This window comes from Phyllostomus discolor, chromosome 1 (genome assembly GCF_004126475.2).
Source record: "Phyllostomus discolor isolate MPI-MPIP mPhyDis1 chromosome 1, mPhyDis1.pri.v3, whole genome shotgun sequence".
Taxonomy (NCBI): domain Eukaryota; kingdom Metazoa; phylum Chordata; class Mammalia; order Chiroptera; family Phyllostomidae; genus Phyllostomus; species Phyllostomus discolor.
In genome coordinates, this window is record NC_040903.2 from 133,396,498 (window position 1) to 133,408,661 (window position 12,164).

Consider the following 12,164-nt stretch of genomic DNA (forward strand, 5'->3'; position numbering starts at 1 on the left):
GTTTAAAGGGGAATGACAATGAATGAAATTTAAGAATTATAAGTGGAAGTCTTTTCATAGACAAGTAAATGTAAGCGCTAAATAGGAGACCACATCCAACTCTTCTAATATACTGAAGTTTAGAGAATAAGAGGCGAAATTTAATTCATATCACAGTAGTTATTGTGTGCTATATATTAGGATTTTTTAGCACTTATATGTAATATATTTAACTGTATTTAATAGTTTCATTGTATATGCCCAAATTAAAATAAGGAATATAGAGTTAAAATTTTTGGCCTAGTTTTAAAATTATTTTTCTTATTCTTAAACATAGGTATTTCTTTAATTTTAGAGAATTTGAACTTTAATGAACCATCTTCTTGAAAAACTAGTTTACTTTAGGTGTGAAACTAATGGATCAGTCATAGTTAACACATTGACTTATACAAAGCAAAGTATAGTTGAATGGTATAGAATGCAAATTAGTTAAGATACTAATATACTCAAAGTAACTGCTGTAGAATATGTATGTAGATTAAATGAACTTGAGTATTTTTAGATTTAATATTCTTTTGTTACCTTAGTTTTGTTTTTGTGTTGTTTTACTATCTGGGAGAAGGGTGAAATAATATAAAAGCCCACAGAATTTTCATTAAGGTATTATTTTCTTTTTCTAGCTTAAAGCAATAAATGTAGATCTTCAAAGTGATGCTGCTCTGCAGGTGGACATTTCTGATGCTCTTAGTGAGAGAGATAAAGTAAAATTCACTGTTCACACAAAGGTAAATGTGATTTTGTACTTCTACATTGCAGCTATTTATTGTGCTAATGTTACATATGTAATAATGTATTGATTAGAAGTTTGGTTTTGGACATAATTAGAAAGAAGGTTTTTTTTAGTTCATAACTCACTGCTGCTATTTTAACAAAAATAGCTTTAGGGAAATGTACCTTTTTAAGGATTTTAACATTAAGAATGAATCATAAAAAAAGAATGAAATCTTACCATATGCGACAGCATGGGTGGACCTAGAGGATATTATGCTAAGTGAAGTAAGTCTGTCAGAGAAAGACAAGTACCATGTGATTTCACTCATATGTGTAATCTAAAGAACAAAGTAAACAAGCAAAATTGAAAGAGAATCTTAGACAAAGAACAGACTGATGGTTGCCAGAGGGGAAAGGGGTTGAAGGACTGGGTGAAAAGGTGAAGGGATTGCAGAGTACAAATTGGTGGCTACAGAATAGTTACAGGGATGTAAAGTACAGCATAGCCAATCATTGGGATTGATTCCAATATATTGGGAATATAGCCAATCATATTGTAGTAACTATGTGTAGTGCCAGGTGGGCACTGGAAATATGGGGGGGGGGCGCATTATAAAGACTATGATTACTAACCATATGCTGTATACCTGAAGCTGATACAAAATAATACTGAATGGAACAGTAATTGAAAAATAAAATTTAAAGTTCTTTTCAAGAAGAAAAAGAGACACAAAGTGTCTACTGTATGCTAGGAATATTTAGTGCATAGCACTAACAAAATGCACTATATACATTGCACGAGTAGTCAAAACTTAAGCAACTCACTGCAATAAGCAGACATACACACTTAAGAAATGCTGCTTTTTTTCTCCCTAAAAGGTACTACAACATTTCTAAGATGTTTAACTGGGTTGCAACCTTGCATTGTATTTAATACATTTAAGAATTGCTGAGGAGTTTTTCTCTTAGGATTTCAAACACCTTACTTTTTTTTCAACATTATGTGTACAGATTGTGTTTGTGGAGAAAACTAAAACATACCTGTCTATATCTAATTAGAATTGTTTTAGTTTCCCGGACTATTAAAAGTGACTTATAACATGAGTAGCTGAAAGAAACAAAACAATAGTATTTGCATAGAAATGGATCTTGGAGTAAAATTCTAAGTGTTTGAATATGTTGCTACAGCATGTATTATGCCAGTAAACTTTCTGCTGTAAGGAAACAGGTCTCCATTCTCACTAACATTTACTAGAGTCTGTGATGGTTAAAGGGTTGACATGATGTTTTCTGCACCAGTCTATACTTCCCGTGAAAAGGTGTGTTCTTCTGAACATGGTATATTCACTTCCCTTCTTTTGGCAGCTGATTGTGAAGAGGGAGAAGATATGTGAAGGTATTACTATAGGTGAGGAGTCATCAAATTAGGGTCCTCAGGCCAAATCCAGCTGCCTCCTGTTTTTGTAAATAAAGTTTTATTGGAACACACATGCATAATACAGATTTAATTTTCTCTAGACTTTTATTAATATATTTTATCACTGTTTTCAATTTTGTTGTGTTCCTTCAGTTAATCAAATGACTGTCTTACAAATTATTTTCACTTTACATTTCAGCTTTCAGGCACATCTTCAGATTGCAGGTCTATTTTCCTTTGAGTAGTTGAGTTTGATATATATTAATAGAATAACCTTTAAGTAATGATGAAATGTTTATTAAAAGCTTTTTAGTATAATTTTAATTTTTATTCACAAGGATTTCTATCTTTGCAGAGTTCATTGCCAAATTTTAAACAAAATGAGTTTTCTGTTGTTCGACAACATGAGGAGTTTATCTGGCTTCATGATTCCTTTGTTGAAAATGAAGACTATGCTGGTTACATTGTAAGTGTTGAGGTTCTATTTTATCCCATTTTTAGGCACTTTATAGATACTTCATGTTGAAATCTTTGTTAGCATTTTTAATGAACTAGTGTAATTTTCAAAAATTGCTGGTTGAGATAATTGGCTACCACCTTTAATTTCAAATTGCCTTGTTTGGGGGTGTGAAGTGTGGATATGTTATGCTCCCTCCTTTAAAGTTAAATTCTTACTGTGTATTAGAGTTGTAACAAGTTTATCTTAGGGATTAAAGGGATGTTACAAACCACACTGTATTTGAACCCTCAGGTACATAGATTAAATTTAGAGGTAGAGGGCTGTTTAAGAGGTTATTTCATCTAAATATGTACCAGACATTATGCCCCAGCTATCATCTCAGCTGTTGACCACATTTGGATTTCATTGAAATCATCCTGACCTGATTCCATCTCCATCCTGTGGCCACTCCTCAGTCATTTGCTTCTCTTTCTGCAAATAGTGGAAAATTGGTAGTGCATTTTCGTTTTTATACAATTACCAGCTTATATAAAGGATACAACTCTTCAGAAACAACCAAATGGAAGAGATGCGTGGGACAAGGTGTGGGGAAGGGGCGGGGCACAGAGCTTTCAGGCCCTCGCCAGGTGCCCCTCCTTCCCCCTTCCCAGCATGTCAGTTGTGTTCACCAACCTAGAAACTCCTTGTTCTCTCCCTGTGTTATCTCTACTTTTTTTTCCTCATCTTCTTGACTGATGGCATTTTCTTACTACTTTCTCCTTCTATAGACTGAACACTCCTTAAAGATCAAGAGCACGTCTTAATTATCTTTATGTGCTCTTTGCTCAGTCAGCATCATGCCTGATGCATAAAAGATGCCATGTGCGGGCCTCAACAGTGTGTGCCAGACTATACTTGATGTTTCTTTCCTTGTTTTCCTTGGTATAACCTTTTTCTTACAGTCATTTCTATTTAACCTTTCCCCTGCCTAACTTTTCTTCCTCTTTTCTTACCCGCTGTCTTTAATTTTCATCATTTCCCCTTAGTAGTTCTTACTTGTAGGCCCTTGCTCCTAAGTTAACTTTTTTCTTATATCCTTTCTTGAATGATATTTCTCTTACAGACTTTTTTAAAGGTAAGTGCTTACTTATCCCCTTACTGTGGGTGAATAGAATGGAATAAGTAAGTAATCTGTGTCTTATTCTTTTCCTGTTTTTAAGCCAGTGCTTTCTGCTTCTGGTACAATCCTCCAGTCTAGGAACCCTTTTTAACATTCCTCACTTGATCTTGTTGTTAGCACTCATTAACTAAAAAATAATAATAAAACACAGAGTAGCATAAAGGTACTATGAATTCATTAATTTAAAAAATACATTTGTGCCCTGGCTGGTATGGCTCAGTGGGTTGAGTGCTGGCCTGTGAACTGAAAGGTTGCCAGTTCGATTCCCAGTGAGTTTGTGGGCCAGGTCCCTGGTTGGGGGCATGAGAGAAGCAGCCAATTAATGTATCTCTCACGCATCGATGTTTCTCTCCCTCTCTCCCTTCCCCTTTCTCTAAAAATAAGTAAATAAAATATTTTTCAAAAATTTGTATTTAATCATACCATTTATATACTTTTGACAACAGTGTGCATATTTGCTGTACATATTTATTTAGTGTGTAGTCAGAGCTTAATGTGCATATACATTTGAGGACTATAAGTTGCTATATAGGAATCTGCAGATTAAAGTTTAGGAACTAATATTCTAATACTAGAAAATAGTGGTCTGCTATTTTTCTTCTTTGGTATGAACAATATCAAGGATTTTAATTTCTAAACCTAATCAGATTCTCAACCTGACTTGGAATTTTACTGGTGCCCAGTTCTCATTCACAAAGTCTTTTATGGTGGCTGTAGTACAGTTACTGCAAGAAATAAAAGTCTGTAAGATTAGTGATTTGGTTCTCTTATCATAGATCCCCCCAGCACCACCAAGACCTGATTTTGATGCTTCAAGGGAAAAACTGCAGAAGCTTGGAGAAGGAGAAGGGTCCATGACAAAGGAAGAATTCACAAAGATGAAACAGGAACTGGAAGCGTATGTGATTTTTGTTAATTGTGCTTGTTGTATGCCCCCCCCCTTTTTTTTTTTTTTTTGCTCTCCAATATCCCATCCTTTTAATCATTTCACCACAATGACCCTTCCTGGAAGATGCAAATTTAAGTCGCACAAGCAGTGTTAATGATCATGATCAGAGCCTACAGGAAAATTATAGAATAATCATCTTCATTGTAAAATTCTTAAAATTAATGTTTTAAATAGACTCTGAAAATTGGTAATGGAGGACTCAAAAGTTTATTAAAACAATAGTAGAAAGGGAAATAATGGCTTTTTAAAGCAGAATAAATTGTTTTATTTTTTATTTACAAGGCCTTACTTGTTAGCAACCTGGTGATCTTTTCTCAATGTGTGCATACTGCCAGATCTTCTGTTTCTCATAGAAGTATGTGATGAGCAACTCTGCCTATATCCTGTTTTCTTTTTCTTTTTTTAAGAGAGAGAATGAGTGTGTGTGTGTTTTGTGTATATGAGTGAGAGGGAGAGATTGATTCCCCCCCTCTTTTCTCTTCCTATAGCTTTTGGCTGAAGGGAAGAGAATAGATTTAAAATGTTTTTTATTACATGATAATTAGTTGCATATATACTAGAAATGTATTAAATCTTTGAAAAGTTGAGACAATTCAATTTCATTTTTAGCATATTTGCTGAAAATACAGAATGTTTTCCCCTTTTATTAAACATTTAATTTTGGAATTGCTATGTATTGTTTTTCTATATTTTGAGACTTAAACAAGGAAGTAATTTTCCTTGCATTGTCATCACCCCCTTCACTCTTTTTCTAGTCATTTGTTCCCTTCACGCTTTTTCTTTCTCCTCTTCCACTTAGTTTCAGTTTTTAAGCATATATTCACCCTGCTGCTAGACTCCTCTTCAGAATGCTAAACTCTCTTGACCAGATAAATTAGCAAAGTAGGTCTTCTTTGTCAAAGAGTAAGGTGACAGATATTTTAAGAATTCTGTCAATGCTGGGTGCAAGCAGTAGTCTGATAGCCCATACTTACTTTTATAGTTTGTAAGGCTGCAAATTAGCAGAGCACATTAATATTGAAGAATCTGTGGTTTTCCAGTGGCCCTGATCATGATTCTTTTGTGGTCTGGTTAGGGGTTGGATAACAGAGAACCTTGGGTTTATTCTACTGCTACCTCCATCCTCTGCATCCTTCTTTTTTGTCTTCACTGAATGACTACCCTCACAGAGATCAAACTTCTCCCAACATTGGTCCTGCTGGTTTGCTGGTATGTAAAACTTATCCTCCTTGCACGTAGTTGAAGCAAGAATATTGGGCCTTTTCCTTGAGTGGTGTTTGTTTGTTTTCAAACTGACATGTATTACTGCAGGATCGCTGTGATTCACTGATATTAAAATATTTTAAACACAATGCTCTGATGTAATGGCAAATATTAGTCTCTTCGTGGTGTGTTTTTTTTTTCTTGTGTTTCTGGGTCATTAGATGAAAATATTTGTTACTGTTGAAAATACGCTTATCTAGGTTTTGGTTTTGATATTTTTTTATATGAAGGTGTTTATAAGAAATTGAATCGTTAAGGTTGTACCCAGTAATTTGTTGTATACTTTCTCTGAAGCTGAAATCAAACATCCCTGTAGTTACCTTTAAAATGAACTTGCATAGAAAGAAAGATTCATAAAACCAAAAATATTAACATTTAAATGTAATAAATACTATTAACTAGCATGAAGCCTTTTTCAGAGCTGGATTTTACATATTTTATTAACAGTCCAACTAAAACCTTTGTTCACCTGGATTATATTTTTATATCTCTAATTTTGCATTTAGAATTCAGAGTATTTGCTGAAAATAATTGTTGCAGATGATTTTCTAGTTGATGTAGTATTTTACCTTTAATTTTGTGTATTATTTCCAGTGAATATTTGGCCATATTCAAGAAAACTGTTGCAATGCATGAAGTATTCCTGTGTCGTGTGGCAGCACATCCTATTTTAAGAAAAGATTTAAATTTCCATGTCTTCTTGGAATATAATCAAGATGTGAGTATTGAATTGATTAAAAGTACTATTTTAAAGAGGCATTGGAAAAGGCAGGGAGTAGTTAGAAAAGGCTTAAGACTAAGGCCTTCTCTTACAATTTCTTACTTTTTAAGGCAGTGTAAAATGATAATTTTCCAGTGGCAGCATATTATTTTAGTAGAACTTGAGTAGATTAAATGAAAAAATGACAGTACTCCATGTCACTGCATGGGACATTGGTTTTCATCCTGAATTATGAACTTCTTAAGAAGTAGGGCTAGCCCTGGCCCTGACTTTTGCAGCTCAGTGGATTGAGTGCTGACCTGTGAACCAGAAGGTTGCCCCTTTGATTCCCAGTCGGGGCACATGCCTGGGTCGTGGGCCAGGTCTGCAGTTGGGGGAATGTGAGAGACAGTAGATCAATGTATGTATCACACATTGATGTTTCTCTACACCTCCCCCTCCTTTCCCCTCTCTCTAAAAGTAAATAAGTAAAATCTTAAAAAAAAAAAAAGACAAAGAAGAAAAGAAATAAGGTTAGCCCTGGCTGTTATGGCTCAGTGGATTGAGTGTCAGCCTGCGAACCAAAAGGTCGCCAGTTTAATTCCCAGTCAGGGCACATGCCTAGGTTGCAGGCCAGGTCCCCAATTGGGAGCATATGAGAGGCAGCTGATTGGTGTGTCTCTCATACATCGATGTTTCTCTCCTTCTTTTTCTCCCTCCCTTCCCCGCTCTCTAAATAAAAATTTAAAAATCTAAAAAAAAGAAACAGGGTTATAGCCCTGACTGGATGGTTCAGTTGGTACATCAAAAGGTTGCAGGTTCAATCCCCAGTCAGGGCACATATAGGAGGAATCCAATCGATGTTTTTGTCTTACACATTAATGTTTCTCTCTCTAAAATCAAGAAACATATCCTCAGGTAAGGATTTTTTTAAAGGCAACATTTAAAAAAAGAAAGAAAGAAATAGGGTTATAAAATTGATTAATGTTTCAGCTATGGTTGGTGTGGCTCAGTGGGTTGAGCATCAGCCTGTGAACCAAAAAGTCACTAGTTTGATTCCTAGTCAGGTCACATTGCCTGGGTTGCAGGCCAGATCCCTAGTTGGGGACAAACTGGGGAGCTGTGAGAGGCAACTGATCAATGTTTCCCTCACACATTGATGCTTCTCTCCCTCTCTTTCTCCCTCCTTTCCTCTCTCTCTAAAAATAAGTAAAACCTTTTTAAAAATCTAGATTATTTTTGGTTTAATCATTGACTCTTGATTTGTTTAATTGATCTTCAGTGCTAATCACTCTTAATCCTTCCCATTCTAAAAACAGTGATAGTGCAGAAAAAGAGATTGAGATGGTTGAGCTTTAAAGATTTCTTTTTTCATCATGCTGGAAAAAGAAGTTTCCAGTGGGTGGGTGATACAGATCTTGGGGTCTATCTTTGAATGACAACATTAACTCATAATATTAGCAGAAAACAAATGTAGCATACTGCTTTTTTGCTTACAAGTCAACATCAAGATCAAAAAACTTTTTGTATATAAATTTGCTCTTCTAGTTTGATTGCATCAGATATGACAATAACATGGCCTAAGCCTAGCTAGCAGTAGAGAAAATGGATTTTTTAACAGGGTTTCACGTAACTCGGGGTCACGTAAGTATAGCAGTTTAAACATAGATATTTTCTTTTTTTTTTTTTTTTTTTTTTTTTTTTTAAAGATTTTATTTATTTATTTTTAGGGAAGAAAGGGGGGAGAGAGAGAGAGAGAGGCATCAATGTGCGGTTGCTGGGGGTTATGGCCTGCAACCCAGGAATGTACCCTGGCTGGGAATCGAACTTGGGACACTTAAACATAGATATTTTCACAAGCATAAATGTGATATGTGATACTGTCATGTGGTCTTTTATAAACAGAAATTATAAAGAATGCTAACTATATCGTAAATTATAAGAAGCTAAAAATGATTCATAGTAGAATTGCTAAACGTATGTAAAGAACACATGATAGGATGTTGTCATCACTTTTGTACCTCTATGAGTTTGGTTTTTTTGGACCTTATTTATTTCTTTGCAGGACCTTATTTATTGGCCTTAGTATAGTAATTTGGTGGATTGTATAGGTGCAAAATGAGGCATGGATGCATTAGTACAAGGCCACTTGAGCCAGGGAAGCAGCAGCCGTATGTTCCAGGTACTCTGTCCTGTTGCCACAGCCTTAGGACTATCTGAAATTATGTATCTATACTTTTAAACTTTGTTTATATATTACCTATCTCCCTTTACTAAAATGTAGGCTCTCTGAGAGTAAGGCTTTAATTTTTCACCACTTTATCCTCAATATTTTAGAATAGTGCCTGGCAATTAAGGTGCAATAGAAACATTTGTTAAAATAATTAGTGAAAGATAATTAAATGTTTAGATCAGCTTTGTAAGTAGCTTTCAGAACTCTTAGGATTTCATAAATTTTCTCCCACCAAAGTAGATTTTTTTTTTTCATTGATGGTACACTTCTTTTTTATGGTATTATCATATCATTATGACATTTTTATTTTTCATTTTTAAATCATCTTTACTTTTCAGTTACAATTGACATACATTATTATATTAGTTTTATGTGTACACCCCAGTGATTGGACATTACATAACTTATTAAGTGATAATCCTGATCAATCTCAAGCTCCTTTGACACCATATGTAGTTATTAGAATATTACTGACTATATTCCCTATGCTGTACTTTACATCCCCATGACTGTTCTGTAACCACCAATTTGTACTTTTTAATCCCTTCACCTTTTCCACCCACCCTCTCACCGCTCCCCCATCTGGCAAACATCAAAATGTTCTGTGTTTCTGAGTCTTTTTCTGTTCTGCTTGTTCATTTATTTTGTTTTTTTAGATTTAGTTATTGATAGATAATGTATTTATTGCCATTTTATTGTTCATATTTTTATCTTTTTTGGCGGTACCAAATTACTTTATTTGAAGGAATGGTACAAATGAAAGACATAAGTGGATGATTTGGTACAAGTTATAGAAAAGGTAAAGGTAACTCCAACATGTATGCACTGCCCTGGTGACCAGAGAAGTCGCCCCATGGCTATGGGAAGCCAGCTTAAGGCTTAGCTTTCTTCACTGTCTTCCAGGGTGTGTTTGTCAAAGAGAGACTCTGCCATGCCAGTTTTAGGAGCCCCTAACCTGCACAAGTTGGTTAAGTGGTCACCCATTTCTTTGACGGATTTCACCTGCTCATTCAGGTAGTGAGACTCAATGTAGTCACATAATAAGGGTAGCCAATTAGTGCAAGTCCAGTACTCACTGATTGACACTTTTTTCCAAGTGTAACACACACTCCATTGCATTCAACCCATTCTCCCAGTCATCATAGCCTGGTTTCTTGATATCCTGAAGGAAGATTTCAACCACCTCGTTGGTTCCACAGCTTCATTAGTTTTTTAGCATGTTCCCTCTCCTAATGAGATTGAACAAAATATTTGACAAAGTTTTTCAAAGCCACCTCATCATGGTTGAAGTAGTAACACATGGACAGGTGGATACAGGAAGAGTAGTGTTCCAAGTTGATCTGGTGGTTGATGGCAGCCTCCAAGTCCTGGTGTGATTCTGGCACACCTGTGAGGTGGACATAGTCGTCATGATGAGCAGTTGAAGAGAGGTGACTTCATGACGCTGGAGCAGTGACAGGGGCCTTGGGGTGGTCCGAGGGCACTATGAGGAGGTGGTAGAAGGATGGATCTGGGTGGCTGGCTGGGATGGGGGTCAAGCACCTGGTTCCGTTCAGGTACTGTTGAAATAGGAAACCATGGCAACTCTCAGGGAAGACTATGTGATCTTTTTTTCTTCTTAAAGAAGACCCTTTAAAACATTTCTTGTGATACTGGTTTGGTGATGATGAACTCCTTTAGCTTTTTCTTGTCTGGGAAGCTCTTTATGTATCCTTCAATTCTAAATGATAGCTTTGCTGGATACAGTAATCTTGGATGTAGGTCCTTGCTGTATTTTTTCTTTAAGATTCTATTTATTTATTTTTAGAGATGGAAAGGGAGGGAGGACAAAAGAGAAATAAACTTGGATATGTGAGAGATACATTGACTGGTTGCCTCTGACACACCCCCAACCAGCGACCTGACCCGAAACCCAGGCATGTGTCCTGACTGGAAATAGAACTGGTGACCCTTTGGTTCGCAGGTTGGACGCACAATCACTGAGCTGCACCAGCCAGGGCTAAGTCCTTGCTCTTCATCACTTAGAATCTTTCGTGCCAATCCCTTTTGGCCTGCAAAGTTTCTGTTGAGAAATCATCTGACAGTCTATGGGGGGACTTCCTTTTAGGCAACTAACTGCTTTTCTCTTGCTGCTTTTAAGACTCTCTCTTTGTCTTTAACATTTGGTATTTTAATTATGTTGTGTCTTGGTGTGGGTCTGTTTTGGGTTTATCTTGTTTGGGATTCTGTGCTTCCCAGGCCTATATGTCTATTTCCTTCACTACCAGGCTAGGGGAGTTTTCTGTCATTTTTACTTCAAATAGGTTTTCAATTCTTTTCTTTCTCTCTTTCCTTCTCATACCTCTATGATGTCAATATTGGTACACTTAATGTTATCCCAGAGGCCCCTTCAAGTTTCCTTATTTTTTTTTTTTTGATTCTTTTTTCTTTTTGCTGTCTGATTGGGTGTTTTCTGGTACCTTATCTTCCAAATTGCTGATTTGGTGCTCTGCTTCATTGTTGATCTCCTGTAATGTATTCTTAATTTCAGTTATTGTAGCCTTCATTCTGACTAGTTTTTTTTATGCTGTTGAAGTTCTCACTGAGTTCCTTGAGCATCCTTTTGAACTCCGTGTCAGGGCATTGCTTGCCTCCATTTTGTTTTGTCTTTTTCTGAAGGTTTCTCCTGTTCTTCCATTGGGTCATGTTTCTTTGTCTCCCTGTTTTAGCCGTCTCCCTATTTCTGTGTGTTAGGTAGAGGTGTCACATCTCCTGGTCTTGGTGCTATGGCTTTATGTAGTAGGTGTCCCGGGGGCCCAGTGGTCCAATCTCTTTGGTCGCCTGAGCCAGGTGTTCCACATGTATCTCTGGTGTGGGTTATGCGTGCCCTCCTCTCGTAGGTAAGCCTTGATGGTTGTTTGGAGGCCTTGACCGTCAAGCTGACTGGTTGTGAGGACTGATGGTGACCACAATGGAGGAGCTATTGTATGGGAGGTGGCCCTCCTTAGCAGGATTCGCTTTAGCAGGGCTTTAGTGCCTGCCGAGTCTGCTCTTTGAGTGTGTCGTTTGTGGAGGTGGTTGGTACTCTGGTGTGGCCAGAAGATGACCACTAAGTGTTTTGGTTCTGGGGCCTCTTGGAAGGTGCAAGCCAAGATCAGCTGCTGTTTGTGCTCTGCCTGGGCCACCTGGTATTAGCTGCAAAGTAATCTGCAGATGGTTGCCACTTGTCCTGAGTTTGGAGGTGCTTAGGAGAG

The 12,164-nt window shown here is 36.7% G+C and overlaps 1 protein-coding gene and 1 pseudogene across 2 annotated transcripts in view; one reads left to right on the forward strand and one right to left on the reverse strand.

Annotated features, from left to right (window-relative positions):
* SNX6 (sorting nexin 6) overlaps nt 1–12,164 on the forward strand; it is a 68,122-nt gene that overhangs the window by 12,627 nt on the left and 43,331 nt on the right. For both annotated transcript variants that reach the window (XM_028506600.2, XM_028506599.2), the window contains 4 exons: nt 660–764; nt 2,523–2,633; nt 4,563–4,684; nt 6,593–6,716. In XM_028506600.2, the coding sequence (XP_028362401.1) occupies nt 660–764; nt 2,523–2,633; nt 4,563–4,684; nt 6,593–6,716 (462 nt within the window). The remainder of the gene's footprint in view (nt 1–659; nt 765–2,522; nt 2,634–4,562; nt 4,685–6,592; nt 6,717–12,164) is intronic.
* Nucleotides 9,636–10,342, reverse strand: LOC114492359 (annotated as a pseudogene).